This window comes from Triplophysa rosa, linkage group LG17, assembly GCF_024868665.1.
Source record: "Triplophysa rosa linkage group LG17, Trosa_1v2, whole genome shotgun sequence".
NCBI lineage: Eukaryota > Metazoa > Chordata > Actinopteri > Cypriniformes > Nemacheilidae > Triplophysa > Triplophysa rosa.
In genome coordinates this window covers 15,958,791-15,978,437 of record NC_079906.1, presented here as the reverse complement: position 1 = coordinate 15,978,437, position 19,647 = coordinate 15,958,791, and the positions used below count along the sequence as shown (strand labels likewise).

General features: G+C 39.3%; 1 protein-coding gene across 1 annotated transcript in view; it reads right to left on the bottom strand.

The window, feature by feature from the left end:
- Nucleotides 1–742: 742 nt before the first annotated feature.
- The window catches only part of adamts10 (ADAM metallopeptidase with thrombospondin type 1 motif, 10), a 35,519-nt gene continuing 16,614 nt past the window's right edge, over nucleotides 743–19,647 (bottom strand). Inside the window, exons 11-25 of the mRNA XM_057356749.1 lie at nucleotides 19,404–19,545; nucleotides 17,867–17,974; nucleotides 17,490–17,635; nucleotides 16,360–16,423; nucleotides 15,679–15,781; nucleotides 11,674–11,807; nucleotides 10,277–10,400; nucleotides 5,837–5,917; nucleotides 5,436–5,599; nucleotides 5,006–5,132; nucleotides 4,376–4,505; nucleotides 3,969–4,173; nucleotides 3,709–3,885; nucleotides 2,882–3,041; nucleotides 743–2,503 (exon numbers count right to left, since the gene is read on the bottom strand). Coding sequence (XP_057212732.1) covers nucleotides 2,394–2,503; nucleotides 2,882–3,041; nucleotides 3,709–3,885; nucleotides 3,969–4,173; nucleotides 4,376–4,505; nucleotides 5,006–5,132; nucleotides 5,436–5,599; nucleotides 5,837–5,917; nucleotides 10,277–10,400; nucleotides 11,674–11,807; nucleotides 15,679–15,781; nucleotides 16,360–16,423; nucleotides 17,490–17,635; nucleotides 17,867–17,974; nucleotides 19,404–19,545 — 1,975 coding nt within the window. The 3' untranslated portion in view covers nucleotides 743–2,393. The remainder of the gene's footprint in view (nucleotides 2,504–2,881; nucleotides 3,042–3,708; nucleotides 3,886–3,968; nucleotides 4,174–4,375; nucleotides 4,506–5,005; nucleotides 5,133–5,435; nucleotides 5,600–5,836; nucleotides 5,918–10,276; nucleotides 10,401–11,673; nucleotides 11,808–15,678; nucleotides 15,782–16,359; nucleotides 16,424–17,489; nucleotides 17,636–17,866; nucleotides 17,975–19,403; nucleotides 19,546–19,647) is intronic.

Sequence of the window (19,647 nt, the reverse complement as noted above, 5' to 3'; positions counted from 1 at the left end):
AATCATGGTGCTTTAGTAGCATAAAATGGCAGAGACAGAGAGAGAGAAATTCTGGACAGGGCCAGGGATGCCCAAAGCCTATATTAAAGGAATGCTGTACCTTAGTGTATGAAGTCAAATAAAAATAATGAGTGATTAAAAACCATATGAAAATGTTGTTTCATACTAGAAAAGAATAAAGTCATAAGGGAATAAACAAAATGAAGGTAAATAAGTGGGGACACTGTTTACTTTTGAGTGAACTGTCCCTTTAAACACCAATGTCATGACAAAGGGGTGGAACTTACAAATGTGAGGTTTGCATGGGACACATCTGACATTTAGAGTGAAATTAATGTAGGTGACCACATACCGGGCTTTTTAACGATTTATCGCGATTAACCGCATCCAGAATAAAAGTTTGCATTCACATAATATATGTCTGTGCACTGTGCATATTTATTTTATATTTATAAACATAGACGTACATATACATGTATATATTTAGGAAATATGTGCATGTATATATTAATATTAATTAATATATATATATAAACATTTATTCATTTTTATGTTTTTCTGAAATATATACAATGCATGTATATGTGTTTATAAATACAAAATTAATATGCACAGTGCACAGACATATATCATGTAAACATAAACTCTTATTCTGGATGCAATTAATCGCAATAAATCGTTCAACAGCCCTACGAATACAATCAAAATAATACAATGGGTGTAAATTGTACACAATGCATTTTTTATTTCAGTATTTCAAATTCAACTCGTCTACTTACAGTTCAGACACAAACTACATCGACACGATACAGAACAGCATATTACTGAATAGCATGTGAAAACATAAAACCATGTGACTGTGTTATCCAATGTAAATCTACAGTTTCTGCAAATGTATGAACACAGCAAAATATTAAAAAAGCTTTTTTTCAAAAGCACATGTTCGTCTTTCACATACTGTAATAACTGTACCAAAATCTGATTATGCATTTAGCGCCTCTATAGAGAGACTTTAACGATAATTCTAGTTTTCATAGAATCTTGCTTATAATTTCTTAGCAAAAAAAAGCACAGCAATCCCTACAATAAAAAAAATACATAAATCTTGAGATTATGACCAATAAAAACATAGCACCATACTATAGCACCACAGATAAGCCACCAGCATTAAATGGAGGCCATCTGCTCTTTCAATCAAACATTTGATAAGCGCTGCCAGGATCCAAGACAGAGACAACATCTGTTAGAACTCTAAACAGTCCTAACAAATTTAGACAGATGATTTAGTGACAAATTTGAGCTAAAAGTTTTGGATTCTCAAATCTTTTAAGTCTATTAGGCTTTTGTAAACAACTAGGGGAAACCTAAAAGCATGAAAACTAATTGCAAGCGATATGATCATAGGCCGAGCGGCCTAATGGGTAGAGCAGGAAACTGTGGGTTGGAACCTGGGTTTAAGGTCACTTTCAATATATATAAAACACTACATATGAGACACCATATGACAGGTTACATCACGACTCAGAATCCCCCAAAAAAGAACATCTGCTCATCGTGAATTTCTTTCCAAGCCTTTTAATGAGGAACAGAGCAAAGTTGAGTTGAAGCAACTGAGCTAAAATATCACTGGCCACTTCAGCGTCCATCAATGTACATGTAAGCTAAAACAGCCCTCACATCTCAATCTCTCTGATCGCTAAACACTTCAAATGTTTCAGGTTTGACGGATGCACTTACCTTACGATTATTAGTGAAAGCATTACAGGTCCAGAAGATAAGATAACGGCACGTTATCAGGAAACAGTCGTGAGGCCATCAGATTTAAAGATACAGTATCTTAGCACCAGCCCAACAGGCGAATGAGAGCTTATGAGATCTAAACGATCGAATGATCTGAGTGATACTGTTTGTTATCTTAAAAGCTGCTCACACTGACATCTTCCAGTCACAATACTGTGCAATGCTGGTCATCATGTCACTACACATCTTCTCTCAACAATCGGTCGCTTTTTTGTCAGTGTGAACGGCCCTTGAGAAAATAACGTTGAGAAACAGTTTCCTTTATCACATTACAAGAACTATTGTCACAAACCCGTTTCTGTACACCAGGTTATTTGCGAAGGCACCACGTTGAAAGCAAAAGAACCCTGACAGGTCTTTCAGACAGACTGGTATTCACAGCAACAGGCCCAAAGCAGCTGGTCTGAGAGAGAGACAGAGAGCCGCAAGTCTCTCTTTCGTTCTCATTTCTTCCACACTCTCTACTACAATGATGTCAGTCAGTCAGTGGTTAACAACACTCCTCCAGTGGAATGCTGAGCATGGGCGGTTTGGCCACGCAAGAAGGAAGAGGTGGGGGGGGAGAGAGAGAGAGAGAGAGAGAGAGAGAGAGGTCAGTGTCCTTGGCAGGTTTTGCAGCACATCTGTCTGAAATATGGGCGGCTGCAAAACTTGAACCTGAGCACCAGGGGGCAGTACGCCACTGTGTTCACATCTTTACACTCTGCAAGACAAAAAAATGTAAATCAGTCACATGTACTACAAAGATCAGCTCTAAAAACCTTTTGATGAGGTGTATTTCTGACCCCCAAAAATGTTCCCATTGACTTTCCATAGTAGGATTAAAAATTACTATGGTCAAGTCAATGGGGATCGTTTTGGGGTAAACTATTCCTGATTTTATATGCAGTTTTGAAGTTTGATTTGTACACATGTTCAAATACATGTGCATGCGTTAAAATGCCATATCATCTAGACACGTTTGATTCATTTCAACATGCTATAATCCATAACGCTCTAACCATAATCAAACCACATCATTTAGGTCAATGTAAATCTGAATACAGAACGTGTCTCTTTGTGTCTGTCTGTAACCTCTAACCTTCAGGGTTATCTGTAGGGCCACTGTATTCACAATTGCTCTTGCACTGCTGCGTGTACGCAGGCCGTAGCGATTCTGGGCATTCATTGGACGGCTGGCTGGTGTGTGTCAGACACTGCACTGAGCGCATTTCTTGACCCATCCCGCACTTAGACAAGCACTGAAACGCAAACACATGGGACAGAACATTGGCTTAAAGGTGCAGTTTGTAAAGAACGCCGCTAGAGGGCGCACGATCAAAACAACAACAATGCCATAGCTGTGCCGGATCTGTTGTGTTCAACTCCACCGCTGATGGCCATCAATCAGACGGGAACGAGAAATCATGTTAGCGGATGAGGTAAAGTTTTATAAATGTTGCAAATAATTGTGGTCTATAAATAAGTGACTGCTCGAAACAAGTTAGTGGCTTGCTAGACGCATGAAACTACTTCCACATTTGTCCACGACACTGTTGTCATACGGTTTTCTACGTCAGAGGTGGTAACAAAGGGGGAACGCGGATATGACGCCATTGACAGGCGACTGCACAGCCCCGTGTCACTGTTTAGAATGCCGATTTTCTCACGATTTACAAGTAGTTGGAAACATTTGAGATATTGTAAGTACTCAGCTGAACAAAATATATAACACTAGTTTAGTGGTTTTGGGATATTTTACTGCAAAATTGTTACAAACTGCACCTTTAACTCAAAAAGGTTACAAACTTGGCAAGTGTTTGCGGAACTAAGCACACGCCTGCCATTCACATCTCATCAAGACATAATCTAACATTACTTGAACTTTAAACATCAGAAAAGTCAGTTGTTAACCGGAGAAGGTCTTACCTCTCCCCAGGGTCCCGTGACCCAGTGAGGTGGGGGGCAGCGCTGTATGTTACAGCGCACCCTAGTGGTCGGGCGGCTTTTTTTCGGGCACTCTGCCTCAGGCAGTGTTTCTCCACTTTCTCCACTCTTACATACAATCACCCTGTACCGGTAACCTGGACCACAGTTAGGAGTGCACTGCAAGATGAGTGAAAGACAATGACAGATTTAGGGAGTGAGAGAGAGAAAGTGAGAGATTTTTCTCTTTAGTGTTCCTCTACCTCAGACCAATTCAGCGCTTGCCACTCTGGGGGGCAGGTGTGGTTGTGACAGGGCTCAGTCATGGAAGGATGTGGGGTGCCGCAGACCGAGTCATCCAGGACTTTCTGTTCTGTGGCCGAGATCTTCCTCTCACACAGAACCTCCCGTGTGCGCACTCCTCCGTTACAGCTCCTGCTGCATTCTGACCACTCCCCGGTCCTCCACCTGACACACGCACACATCAAGCCCATCATCATCCACACATCATAAATGCCTCATTCATTCATCATCAGCCACTGGTGATGTCACCATGTTGTACTGCATTGTTATCTGATATAACTAAGATATGTCTAAGATCGCATTGACAACCTGCATTTTAATTTATGCAAAACTGGAAGAGAGAAATTTTAGGAGTTTTATAACCCACGTTGGAGGGCAGGGCTCCATGTTGCACATCCTTTTCTTGTCTTTGGGCTTGTTCTTCTTGTCACAGAAGTGGTTGTACACAACAGAGAGATCAGCTTGTTTTTTGCACACGACTTGCTGCACTTGAACCCCTGAAACAGAGAAGAGCAGCCACTTACAATGGTTACAATGGCATTACAAATGCTCTCTCATTTATATGTCGCTTTGGATAAAACCGACTGCTAAATTAATAAATGTAAGAAAAACCTCATTTTTAAATGCCGTCTTACACTAGGCAAGCTTTGTTTGGAACAAAGCTTAAGTTTTCACAGCAAATAGTTATGCGCCTCAGCTAATGGTTTCTTATCAGCAACATGGATTCGGGTCATTAGTTCAAAAGACTTAAAAGAAAGAATAAAGGGAAAAGAAAGTAAAGGACAGGAAGTGACTTCAGAGCTAGCAACATCCTCTGTGGTGGTCTCAGTATATAGTGCATGCAACTGTTCAATTCCCAGGCTAGCAAATTGTACATCCTGTTTGTGTGAATTTATTGGTCAGCTTTTCGTCTCTTTTGCACATTCATGTATAGTTTTGTGTGCAAGTTTTGTGTGTCTGTGATCAGATGTTGAAGCTGTAATACACAAGACTTTACCTCCCGCACACAGCGCAGAGCAGTGAGACCAGGATGTATAATACCAGGCGTAACCGCTCAGTAGATCTCTATTGACCGGTGGGTTAAATCGGTAATGGATGCCAGGATTCTCCTCACGGACCAAGACCTGCAACATACCACAAACAACAGAGGATTAAAGTCAATGTTAAATGTTGAGCAAAAAGTTAAACAACAGAACTGTATATTACTCCCACTAAGAATTACAATTTCATGCTATTTACTATTTCAAGGCATTTAAAGTTGAAGAGTGCAAAAATAATGGCTGTTCTTTCCAGACGCTTTCCCAAACACTTCCCCCCCGAAACCAAATACACGGCAGCTTACGAAATTCTGCAAGATCTGTACCACAAATAAAGGCAGTGCACAAATATACAGACCACCCAGCACCATGGAGCTACAGTAACGTTACCATAACAATCAGGGTCATGTTTGTGGGCCCAAGTGCTTCCAAGGTCTCCGGTTCATTGGTGGGTCGGCGGTAGTAGAAGGTGGTCCCTGCGATGTCAAAGCGGCGTGGCGTGTCGATGGTCAGCTTGCCGTTGATAAAGTACTGATCCCCTTTGCTCTTCAACACTGCAGTGGGTACAGAAAGGGTTAATGCTACTTTTCGACAACATGAGGGCAAGAAAACAATAAAAAAAAAAGATTTTACAAATGCCTGCTGAAAAGACTGTTGCCACAAGTAATGCAATTATGAAACCTCAATTGAGCTCAAAAATGTAGATGCATTTCACTAGAACCTTTTCGAGCTTATATTTTTTACAGTGCAAAGCCTCATTTTTGAGGCAAAACCATGAAAAATCGTCTCACCCAAGTAATTGAGAGAAATGTTGAGCTCCTGGATGTGTATAAACACAGATCCTTTGGGAATTCTGACCACTTCTTCATAACCTAAGAGAGAGTACACACACACACACACACATTTATTCATAGCAGCAGAACAATGCACTTAGTAGATGACTGTGACTGGATCTGCAGAAGTTTGAAATTCCGATTGAATTCTTGGGCAACGTCTCTACATTATGCTGCCCAACACATATTGTGTTTAAAGCCAGATTCCACCACAGGCCTACAAACAACTCCAGACTCTGACCAGAAGGTAAAAAAGAAATAGCTAAACTTATTTCAATTCAGTCGTATCACTGACAGAGGCTCTGTTGTTAACTGAGACCATGTGGTGAAGACATTGACCGTAAATCCCATAGTGACCCCCTGCCTTTTGCATCAATGCTGAATGCTGGAGTACTTAACACACATACAGAGAGAGAGAGAGAGAGAAAGAGAGAGAGAGAGAGAGAGAGAGATTTTGTTTAAAAAATAACTTTTTGCTACACTTGGCAATGAAAAATATAAGGTTTACTGCCCATAAAACTGTGTTTGACATTAATAAATTATAATAATTGATATCTAAAACTATTTAAATATTTTAGATAATGTTTTCCTTTCGATATTTGTGTAGAGCTTGTTACTCTACATTGAACTTGCTGACTCCCTACTTCCACTGACCATTTTATTTACTCACCCAAGTAAATTTCCACTCATTTTTGACACTTGACTGCTAATTTTAAACCCATCCTGAAAATATTCTTGAGCGCATTTAAAAAAATATATGAGTGTTGTTACTTTAAATTGTTTGTTTAAATTGTATTTATGCCTTTAAAAACCTTGAACTCACAAACAAGGATAAAGCCAAGAATAACCCGTCATCTCTGCTTCGGCTAGCCACTGCGGTCAATGTTCTCCGCTGCCGGCCCAGGGAGTGGCCCACAAGGGCTTCCTGAATCTGAGAATAACCCTTAACCCAGCACAGATCCAGCAGACTGCACCACCCACAGCAAACATGCGGCCCACATGCCAACACTGCTATCTCCCAAAAATCATCCGAATCATTCAGTGTCACGTCATGACCCTTTAATAGCAGTCCTGTATATTCAATCAGTCAAAGCGGGTGACTGGAAACCTCGAATAAATGAATATACCTGAGACCGGTGTTACTGGAAACAATGGCCACAGTACATTAAAATGTTTTTTGTGACCATTTTTTCCATTATAATCTTAATTAAATCAGATGTTAAAACTAGCAAAGTACTACATTACAGACAAATATGCGCACATACTGTATACCTGCAATGTGTTTCTATTATCCTCAAAACTTTCAAAACCTTCCTATCAGCTAACAAATTTAAAGGAATAGTTTTTTGGGTGAACTATTCCTTTAATAATGGTTGGTCTGTATGTTTAACAGGAAAATGGAGGATAGAGTATTGCATGGCCAAGATTCTGTGTTCCAGGGTTTACAGGTTTCAAGAGAGTCCTTGCATGTGAGCAGGTAATTATAAAACGCCTTTGAGAACCGCTGGGGTCCCTGAGCACCCCTCAACAGCAAGGAAACTCTCCGACATATACTGTATCTGAACTGTAGCATTATTTTTACTACACAAGTCCTTATACACATTGTTCTGAAACAGCCTCTCGAAACTAAGTCTGTGCCATCTACACAGGTCTTGAGGTGCAAGGTTCATCACAACTCCTAAATAGGTAGTTCACACAAAAACAAAAATGATGTCATCAATTATTCACCCTCATTTCATTCAAAATCTGTATATGACTTTTTCTTCTGTAGAACACAAAATAAGATATTTTGAGAAATGTCTCCGTGGTTTTGTGTGCATACAGTGAAAGTCAATGGGCACCAGTGTTGTTTGGTTGAAAATTGAAAAAATGAAAATTCTGTCAATATTTACTCAGAATGTCAGTAACCAAACAGATCTCATCCCCCATTGACTACCATAATATTTGTTTTACCTACTACGGCAGTAAATGGAGATGACATCTGTTTGGTTACTGACATTCTTCCAAATATTCTCCTTTGTGTTGAGTAGAACAAAGAAATGTATACAGGTTTGGAACAACCTGAGGGTGAATAAACAATGACAAATTTTCATTTTTGGGTGAACTATCCCTTTAACAACGTTCTTCAAAATATCTTCTTTTGTGTTTTGCAGAAGAAAGTAAGTCAGGTTTGGAATGACATGAGTAAATTTGCATTTTTGGGTGAACTATTCCTTTAAAGGTCTCCTCAGACGAGCACTTTCAACAAGTTGGTATGATTTATTAGGGTCTTCATGAAATGTCTGGAACATATTTTGCTTAAAAACACTCTGTTGTGTAAACAAAACCCTTCTTGTCTCGTCAAAAACAGCTATGCTCTCAGCAACCCGTTTTGGTGCATGTCTCTTTAACTGATAATGAGTTACAGCGAACCCCACCCCCCCTTCTGTCTGGCGTGTCAACACAACACACGTGTAGTAACTGCCATGGCAATGGTTTAGCTAAATTATATTTCCTGAATTCCTCTGCGGTTAGTTTCGTCTTAAACGTCTCAAATCATTCGTCCGGAGACTAAAAAATCAGTCACAGCAAACAGCGCTCACGTTGTTCATGTATGCTTGCCTAAAATCCACGGAATCCACTGCAGATCTCAGCGGAATTACATGGATTTTAGCGCTTGTCATTGACAAGTTATAACGTTACACACAACGTGAGAGCTAGTTTGCTGTGACAGATTTTTCAGCCTAAGCACGAATGATTTGAGACGTTTAAAACGAAAGTAAAAGAAGAAGAAGAAAACTAAACTAACCCTAGTGTTCGCCCTGTTCATTAGCAAAACAAACAGCTTGCCGCAGCTAAACATATTAACGCACATAATGAATTAACATACATACAGCTAAACTCCAAGTGTCCATCTGCACTTATATACAGTAAGTTTAACACTGGTTTTGAATGTTCTATTTAGCCCGTGACTGACTTAGCTCCCTTCGCTATCATATGCTAACGTATACGCTATCATATGCTCCTATATATACGGTACATTTACATCAATTCAGACTGTTGATAAATATTACTTACATCGGCAGTTTTGTCTCGTTCAGTCGGTCTCGATCCCTCTTGAGGAACAACTTTGAAGCTAATCCTGCTTGTACTGTCCCAGGTTGAAAAAGCACTCCGGCTTGAAGTGATTCGCGCAAAGCAGGTTTTTACTTATGGTTTCTGATGGATTTCCACTAAAAATAAAATAAATCCACCCCTGTCTCTTCCTAGGTTTGGACTCTGTGCAGCGACTACATTGCATGTTGTTCACTAACTTTAGCTATGGCGTCACGTACACCGCTGTCGCTTGTTAAAACAACAATGGCGGAGCTCGGTGGGTGGTACTGTGTAGATTAAGTGGCGGTAATATTATAATAAAATCCGCTTTGGACGTCACAATTGGAGTAAAATCTGAACGGCTCGATTTCTCACATGCTTGCAGGGAAAGGCACACCAAAACAAACTTACTGGGTTCTTATTTTTCACGTTTTCTGGGTTGCTAGATGCACCGGGGACCCGATTATAGCACTTTATAGCATTATAGCACAGAAGAAGTGGGGTTTTCATCTGACGTCTCCTTTAACCTTTTTCATCTAATGACATAATTCTCTGATTGTGTATTTAAAGGCTTTCTTAGAAGCTTTGACTAAAGAACATGAAAGCTGTATTATCAAGGAGTTTAAAGGTCTGTGTACCGCACTAAAGAACACTAAGAAGCATTCATCTCTCTTATGTTCTGGACACTCAAAGAAGCATCAATTAGCCTTCTGGGTTATAGCCAACACTCAAAATACTTCCCCAGACACCAAGCGAACCGGCCGAGGCTGCTCCCAGTACCTCAAAGCGTGTCACACACACATTTATGAGATCTAGGGGGCAGCGACTCAATTCAGGCACTAGGGCTTGTGTTACTTCAGTTAACAAGAGCAAAGTCAACAGACTAAATTATATTCTTCTTGTGAGTGAATTCAACAAATGAGTTGCGTCTGCAGTTAGCAATGTTTATTTGCATATGCTTTCATATCAGATCATGGTGCAACTTTACATTTTCAGCCATCAATGAAGGAATTGTGTTTGAACCTGTACAATATTTTAACTCTAGTCAAAGCTGACGGGAATAGTATTTTAGCACCCAAGCATATTGTATTTTAACTCCGGTTGTGAATCCACAGCTATAGAAACTGAACCTCTGTCAAGAGTGGAGCTGAAACCTCTTGGAGGGCCTGTATTTTAACACCTAAAATGTTCTTTCATGAGCCTGTTGATATAAAACAGAACAGTCTTTGGAAACTTAGTGCTCAGTGAGATTTCCGCAATGTTTGTTTTGCACACAGTGATACAAATCCTTCTAGTTCAAAACAAAGTGCACACGCTCAGTACCTCCTTCGGACAAGGAGTCATTGAACACCCCCTCGATGACCTCACAGCTGCTCCCGTCTCCTCCACAAACGCGGCAGCGATCTTCCCGAACATCCGAGCCCAGGATCCGGTCACAGCCCACGTGCTGCAAAATAGGTACATGTAAATAGAGGGGTCAGAGGTCAAGCAATGTACAAGAAAAAAAGAGCAGATATTTCATTGTACACAGACATGCAAAATAAACCGACACAAAACCACTGTGCAAAGAACAGCTGTTTTTTTCTGAAGAATATTCACAGGAAGTACGTTTCAGCCATCATTTTTGATGAATAGTGTCACTTAAATATTAGGAATGAAAAGGCATTTTGAAAAAATGAATGAAATGATGGATTTTTCTTGTTAAAACCCATGTGACTTTCTTCATTCTGTAGTAATACAAAATATGTTAGGAAGAATTTTAGCAACTGACAGACTCAAGTCTCCATTCACCTTCATTGTAAAGGACAAATGCAATGAAAGTAAATGGCGACTAAGACTGTCCAGCATCTTACAATTCAGTTTTTAACGTCACGACGGTAAGTAAATGATAACGGAGTAAATTATAACAAAATGATGATTGTAATCTTTGGTAAACAAACCCAGGCAACACAAAACGTACTCTCTTGAAACTACGAGACCTTCCAAATCCAGAGCTGTCCAACTTCACAGAAAAATCCCACTAAAGCCCCAAAGACTTTTGTTGACCTGGCCTAGATTCCATAACCTGCACATGTTTGACCTATTTCCTCCCAAAAACAATGCAAGTTAGTGGCTATTTGGTTTGGAGGCTAAACCACAAACACTACTTAGATTTTTGCCCCTGCTGATCTTTGGTTTTCATGTACACCATAAAAAAGATCAATAGGGGAATAAGAAAGAAAAGTAAAAGTAGAATAGGAGTGAAGGAAAGAAATAAAGAAAGAGTATGAGTGGAAGGCAAGGAGGGAGGGAGGGAGAAGCACTGTGATCATGTTCAGCTGCCTGTACTGCCGACAGATGGATTTGGAGGGTCATGGAGTTCTTGCGGCATTCAGTGCAGAGCAGAACTCTGGGCTGAACTGTTGATAAACAGAACCGTCGGTCTGGACGAGAGTACAGGGATAAAGCAGTCCAACTCGGTCCAAGAGAGCACACGCAGAACATCAGGGGATAGGAAAGTTAACTCTCTAGCGTATGAGATCAATTAAATGTGCTTAACGCTGTTAACACATTCATTCCATTTGACATTCATTCAGCTCTGCGTATTTTCTAAAAACGTGCGTTTCAATCACAAAAGCATAAAGAGAACTTATTCAAACCATTTCTATCTTTTACTCAGGCAGACGGTTCCAATCCATCTGAAGAAACGTACGGTTCATAAAAGCACGCACATGTCTCACCTTACACTCTCCATTAACACACACGTCCAGAGAGTCGTCTCTGCAGGGCGTACCGTCCACCACAGCTGGAGCGCGCTCAGTGTAGAAGTTATAGCTTTCTGCCAGGCAGTTCAGTGAGCATGACTTCACCCCACCTGCGGCCAAACGCACAAAACATCACACCACAACAAACACGTGCCGTTTAGTTAGAAACATGAGGTGAATACTGAGAACAAGAGCTGGCCTGGAAGACAGTAACAGAGATGAAAGTAAATAAGTCACTGAATGAAGTGTAACATGTTTTTTTTCTGCAGGAAATGCGACAGAATCACGATGGAGAGCTTTTTTTAATAGCTTAACAGGCAATGAGATTCAACAGAAAACAAATGGAAAATGTTTTTAAGAGAAAAGCATCAACAATGTTTCTACTTTTCTTTGACAAGATAGAAAAGTCAAATATTTCTCTCCAGTTCTTCATATGTTGTTGCTGTCTATACGACACCTCATATCTCCATATTTCGTGATTTTTTTTTTTCGCCATAAATCACTTTTATTAGTCACCCTTTAAGTTTGTCACTTGGTTTTACAAATATCCAACCAATGAAATTAAAAAGTGCTTGTCAACTTGATTTAAGAATTTTAAAAGTGCAGTGTTTTTTCCATTTTCTGAAAAACAGCGAATCTGGACATACAAGGTTTTGGAAAGACAGGGAGATCATGCATTCTTCTTGTCGTCTTTTCATAATATTGGACATATTGGATCTCATTTTGTTCAAAACATCTGAGACAAAGTTGATTCATAACTTCATAAGCTTAATACTTCTGCAAATGTCTTGAATGTGGGTCAAGGATGAAAAAGGGTTTAAGCATAAAAAGTGTAATACTGCTTTAAATTGATGATAATTTAATAGCATTTTGTTTTTTTTGTTTTTATGAACAAAAAATAAATATACATTTTTCCCTTAAAATGTCATTCAGTTCAACATGTGCAACAATCCTAGGTTTTGCCCATTTGTCAATAATAATTTTTTACTCATTTAAAGCACAATAAAATGTAATATGCTCCCTTATTCTCATATTTTAATATATACAAGTCAGAATAAGCATGTTGTTTGAATTTGTACATAAATATTGTGTTACACTGAATGACAATGTTACATTATTTCAAACTTAGTTGAAACCATAAAGTAGACCTTTTACTTACATTTAATGTGCTTTCTATGGACATAAAATCACTTTTGTACATTTTAATGTCTTTGACCCATATACATTTTGTTTATAGTTTAAATGCGACAAAGATCTTGCATAAGACACAGATATGAATTGTAACACACAGATATTATGTAATATACAGAATTAAAGTTTTTAACCCTGACTTTTCAATTTGACACACACGCACAGAAATCATGCTGTTCCAATAGGCTACTCGTTATTTGTGTTGACCTGGCACTTCATGTGTTATAACTAATTAACTTACAACAAACTCTCTCCTTTGTTTAATGCACCCCTAACAATGGGGACATGTGAACGACGTATTACACGCAGCCAAACTGAGCTTTATAACTATACTAACTCTATGGGACAGCCGCCAACACTCCGTTGAGTCCCATGGCTGCATGTGGTATTTTAATGAGCTTGTGGGGTTTATGTAAGTTTATTCTTCCACTGCCGATACATCCTCGGGTAGCACAAGGATGGGGGGCCCGGGAGTGATGGGAGAAGCACATTTCAGATGGCTTGCTTATGGATATCAAGCAGCTGAATCTGATTCAAATCTACACACACAAACACACACATATGCTTCATTCCCCTTGTCTCTTCTGTCACGGCCCTACAAATTTAAGAAACAGAAAATAAAGCATGTTGGAGGGGAAAAGTCGTTCTCAGCGCATTCCCTGAGAGACTAAGACAGAAGTCATGAGATGGAGGAGGAAGAGGGGAAATCGAACCCATGACATTCACATGCTCTAGCATCTAAAGGAACTATACAGTCTTATAATCCATACTGTGAAATGTGAAGCCAGTTTTCCAAGATACAGACTGGCGCCACATCATTTTTAGCTTGCTCTTGGTCATGTGATAGAGAACAAGGAGTTAATAGAATCTAATCCAACACTGGTACGAGTAAGTTAATTTGTCTCGGACCCCCTACAGCAAGGCCCCTCCATGGGCCTCCTTTAATATTATGCGTGAAAGGCCATTAGGTCTGAACCTGTTCCCCTTTTTGTCTGGCAGTGATGATGCTACAACCCAAAACATTTACCAAAGTCTACATGCTAAACAATAACCCTTCTACAACATTTTTTTTATAAACCTAAGGAGGGCAGTTTTTGAGCTGCGAATGAAAGGTTGCAGGTTCCTTCGATGCCAATTTTCTGTTAGTGTTGGCCTAATCTGATAAGGTCCATGGTGCTTGTGAAAACATGAAAGCCTACTGAAGCAGTCTTACGATGGAAAACTACAGGTCCCATGAGGCTTTGCTCTGGCAGGACAGAGGTATATTTTTGAGGAGGTGGCTAGCGCTTCACTGGAGTGTATGGGGTTCATGAGAGTTTGAGTATGAGGTTTTTTCAATAGACAGGCTTTAAAAGTGGAGGAAAGTGCCTGCTTTGTTAAATGCTATATATTGTTATAAAAGGAAAAAGGAAAATGTAAATAAAGGAAAATATACTGGTAATTTTCTGCCAGTACTTTATCTGTTTTTTACGGGATTTTTTTTACAGTGTACATCACGGGTCCCCTTGTATGGAATTCACCATGTTGTTTTTACAGTGCACCTTGCATTAAACACAGTATCCCACAATGCAATGCGTCTGCTGTTAAACGGCATCTGGACACCGTTTAAGATACTATTAACTAATTAACTAAGTCGCGATATCAGATTTTCATTATACGGTTATTGTGTCCAAAGATTTCAGTATAACAGTATTATCGCGATACCTATTGATTAAAAATGTAATAAAATATAAAAAGTAATACAATCAGTCACCTTTAAGTTATTTTGTGTTCTCTTTCTTTTGACCAATTAATCACACTTAAAATATGAACGCAGTGAGGCAAAGAGAGAGAGTTTGTAACCACAAAGACAAATTTTCAAATGGGTGCTAAATAATTCACAGTATTATCGTTGGTGTAGTATTAACAAAATATCAATATTGTGTTTTTTATATCACGATTATTGACAATACCAGTACATTGTGGCACCTATACTCATCACAAAAACATGGGTGGTGGTATGCCATTACACCCAAATTATTACAAATTATTTTATGGAAAGAAGTAATGCAGGCCCACACAGAGAGAAAATGTGAAGCAGGCAACACAAAAAGCAATAAGATGATGGGGTGAACAGATAAAGAGGAGATGCTGGTCTAGGGTCTATCTGCTACCCGACCTTATGACAGACTGAAACATCAGTCTGGCAGATATTTAACAGCCGTAGGGATTTCCATTGTAAAATCAGCTGTCTTGATGAAAGCAGCACTTGTGGCTAGTCTGCAGTGGGTTTATCTCTTTAAGTCATTATGTTATTTAAGGGACAGATTAAATGCAGTTACCCAGCTTTGAACTCATCAAGAGCAGGATCTCAAACTGGGAACTCTGAGAGTTGGCAGCCCAGAGCCCAGCATATGGATGCCAGACCATCGTCTGCATTCTCTTTCTCTATCATTATCTATATCTCTGGAGCATGGTGGTCCAGGCTAAATATCTAAATCGCCTCCAAAAGCCCAAAATTCACAAAACATTTTTTTGTAAATTTATGACAGAGGGAAAAGATACTGAGAGATTAAGAGTTCAATTCAGTACCTGGACAGTAGTGCACCATTCACAAGTTCATATGTTCTATGATGGGCTATCTATTTGCTTTTCATGTTTTTAGTATTTTATATAGCTTGGTGGATGTGGTCACTATAGAAAAGTGCAGAAGATTCTAATACAATTCAGCTTTATTGATCCATGTGATTCCAAAACAACACAACACCAATTCTAAAAACAAATACTCCTTTACATAATTCCTTCACTTACCCCCTCTGTATGGTTTCCATGTGTAATATTTTCCCCGAAAAGGAACGCTGTCAAAATCGGAGCACTGAATCTCCCGAAAGTCCTGGGATACGGCCGAGCACTCCTAACCCATAAACAAACACACATAATTTAGTCTGTCTAACAATCTGTTGGAGCATGACTTCATCAGTCATTATCTTCCTTCAGAGAAAACCACCAGACTGCAGGTCAAAAAAATGTGTGCTATATAGCACTAAAAGTGGTTCTTGGCTCGTAATCATTGGGGAACCACTTTTAGAGCTATACAGAACCATATTTTGGTGCTTCAGAGGTTCTTCAGAGGTTCTTTGGGATGACTGAGGTGCTATATAGAACTGCTGAAGAACCATATAGGGACTTAACAGGTTCTTTATACGGAAACGGTGCTATATAGCACCTCGGTCACCCCAAAGAACCTATGAAGAACCTCTGAAGCACGATAAGGTGCTATATAGCACTAAAAGCGGTTCCCCTATGATTATTAGCAAAGAACCACTTTAAGTGCTATATAGCACCTTTTTTTTTGAGTGTATAGGAGCAGAATCTACAAACAAACATTTGCTACTTACAACTTGCGTGTGCTATATGATAATATGCTGTATAAGCATCTGAACTAACATTGTCTTCTGTAACAAACAATCAAAATGTGGCTTTGAAACTTACATCAATGTTGCAGGATCTGAAACGCTTTCTCTCTCCCAGACAATACTTTCCCCCAACCGTTGGCCTGCATAAGCATCAAAACCATCTGAGTGCAACTCAAAATGCACAATTACACAATCACTTCTGCTTAAATTCATTTCAGCCAGACATCTTCTGTCTGCCTGTCTATCTGTTAGTTTTCCGATTTTCTCTGGCATGTCTTCAGAATAGGTTCATAGAGTTCAATGGGGCTGAAAGTAAGAACATCACGAATGATTAAATCAATTACACAAAGGCGATTGCTTAAAGAGATTTATACCGCAGGCTATTACAGCATAAAAAGCGCTATTTGCTATGGAAAATCTGAAGACTGCTTCAATCAATGTCATTTAGTCCTGATTGGGTGAACTCTCAAATGGGCGGGATTTGCAAGAATTTGCCAGTAAATATAACAATGATATACAAAACTGACAACTTATGACATTAAAATCAAAACCAAACATGGATTGTCCCAAATTTACCAGGGATGCACGATATTATTGGCACTAAGATTTTATCGGCTAATATTGGCTTATAAATAAAATATTGGTATCGACCACATATAAAAATAACACCAATATGCTTTGCCGATAAAAAGACGTGTTGATTATGTGTAGGCGTTCTCACATATACGATTGCTTTTTCTATCATTGACTAAAAACTTTTTTGGAAATGCCATGATAGAACAAACTTAGAGATGCACGTCTCGTGCTATCATTCTCGAATAAACGTATAGCCTTACAGTATATCAATATCAGTTAAAATGAATTGAAAAATATTGGCAAAATGAAATATCGTGCATTACTAAAATTTACCATTGTTAATCGTGTCCAATGTCAATATCCATTTGCATGAATTGTAAAAACTACATTTTTGACTCATTACATTACACTGACAAGACATTTTTACACATTTTGGAAGATATTGGACTTGTTTAACACCCCGCAAACCAATTGCCATGTGACATCACAGATTAGAGAGTAGAGGCCTTTGCATGCTTTCAAGCTGTGTGATGTGACACACCGATTGGTCTGCACTGCATGAAGTCCAACTAGCCTAACTATTAACTAACAATCCAATCAGATTCTATAAAACACAAGACCTTGACCCACCTAGGGCTGTCACAATGGCGAATGGAGGATGAGACTCCGCCCCCGCAGGTGCGACTACACTCCTCCCATGGAGACCAGTGGCCCCACCCACCATCCACACCTTCAGGACGAGTTCCATATGGCACACATACTCTCTTATAGCACCACTAAAGAAATAGAAATGTTGACCACAGGTCAACATAAAAATTTGTTGCGAAACTTCATATGAAAATTCAATATTGAGAGTTGCAGACTTTACTATCAAGCAAAATAAATGTTATCTGCCTATCAAGCCAAAAAAAGCTTTATCTTTCAGACTGCCAGACTGCTATTTCCTGAGCCTGGATATAGCAGTGTTCTGGCATTCCTGGCCTGCTCCCAGAATTCTCAGCGCTTACCCCTTTTTCAATAGTGCTGGTCTGACAGATGGTGCCCTCGGCTGCTGGAATGCTACTGGTGATGCAGCGATTCCCTTTACTCATGCACCACAGCTCACTGCACACTTCCTGAACACAAACACACACACTAAAGAAATTGACTCCAGGCAATGGAACATAAACAGACTTTAAATAAACACTGAAGCTGTGAAAGTGAAACAAGCCTTTGACGCTTAATAAAATGTGCCAATCAACTCTCTCAACCTGAATATGCTGTTGCTTAGACGTACCAAAAGAGACTATAGAGGCTGCAATGGTGTTTTATCATCACATTTTAGCGTCAGGCAGTCAGAATTAACAGCACTAATTATTTAATTATTGTATTAATTAATTATTACCATGGTATTTGTCTAAAATCATGGTAAAACGATTTTTGCTTAAAACAGGGCATTACCATACCATTGTGATACCATAGCACTTTTACAAACACAATTAATGTTTCTTAAGCCCAAATTCTAATTATTAGATGTTCTCAGGCTTTTGTCTGTCAATCTAACTGAAAGAACACACTTCTCTTAGCCAACAACTTCCTGTTTTATTAGACTACATAGTTGCAGTGAGAGCCAAACTAAAGTGTATTATCCTCCTCCAGATGTTCAGCTTCCTGCTCTGATATCGTGTAAAGCAGACAATACAGAAGGCTCAACTCTTTAAAAGCAGGTATGGTACACTTTACACACCGCCTGCTGTAAAAATCATCTCTGAGTCTTTTGAGGTGGGAAGGTCAAACACAGCCGGCAAAGCAAAGAGCCACAATCCAGCGAAATGCAACATTTTTGACCATCTTGTGGTTTTGGACAAAAATGGCAGAACGCCAGCAGTCTGAAGTTTAAAGGGGGAGGAAAAAATGGAATGTTAGAGTCAGCGAAAGGTAGAGCGACCATCTGGTGCACATTTAGAGAGAGAGGCAAAATGATTTACTATGGGAATATACATGTAAATTGGATAGGACCTCAGCCAGCAACATATTTTTTCTATATAAAGACGCGACCTGCAAACCTGTATGACTTTTTTCTTCTGCAGAACACAAAAGAAGATATTTTGTTATTTTAGAATGTTGGTAACCAAACAATGGCGATACCCATCGACTTGCATTGGATTTGTATCCGTACAATAGAAGTAAATGGGTACCGCTGTTGTTTGGTTACCAACATTCTTCAAATATCTTCTGTGTTCTGCAGAAGAAAAAAAGTCAGAGGGTGAGTAAATGATAACAGAATCTTTATTTTTGGGTGAACTATATCTTGCAAAGAATCCTGCAATAGGATGGTTTTGTTCAAATTGGTGTTTCGTACAGTCGATATAAAATGTGCATGTACAGGCATGAAAAGCATTACAGAAACACCGTGGTCTTGTATCTTCAGAAAAATACATGGCATTTTCATGGTGCCATGTCCAAAAAGCATTGTTATATAGTTATGTGCAGTTTTGTTATATGCATCAAAAATAGTAAAAGAGTCTTTAGGAAACAATGGTTGTCACTGAGTAAGGCAAGTACCCCGTATTTACACTGACGAGACTTCACTCCATACTGGAAGCGGCACTGCTCATCAGCGTCATAAGCTTGGCCAGGGGCTGTGGTGGGGTACACAAACTCCTGCTTGGCAGCCACATTGTTCAGGCAGGAACCCATTCCAGAGCTGACAAAAACAAAATAGAGATGTGTCAGGATTTGTGAAAGCAATTTGATAAAATAATTGGGCTACTAACACTAAGATTAATAATTCAATCCAACTGATGGT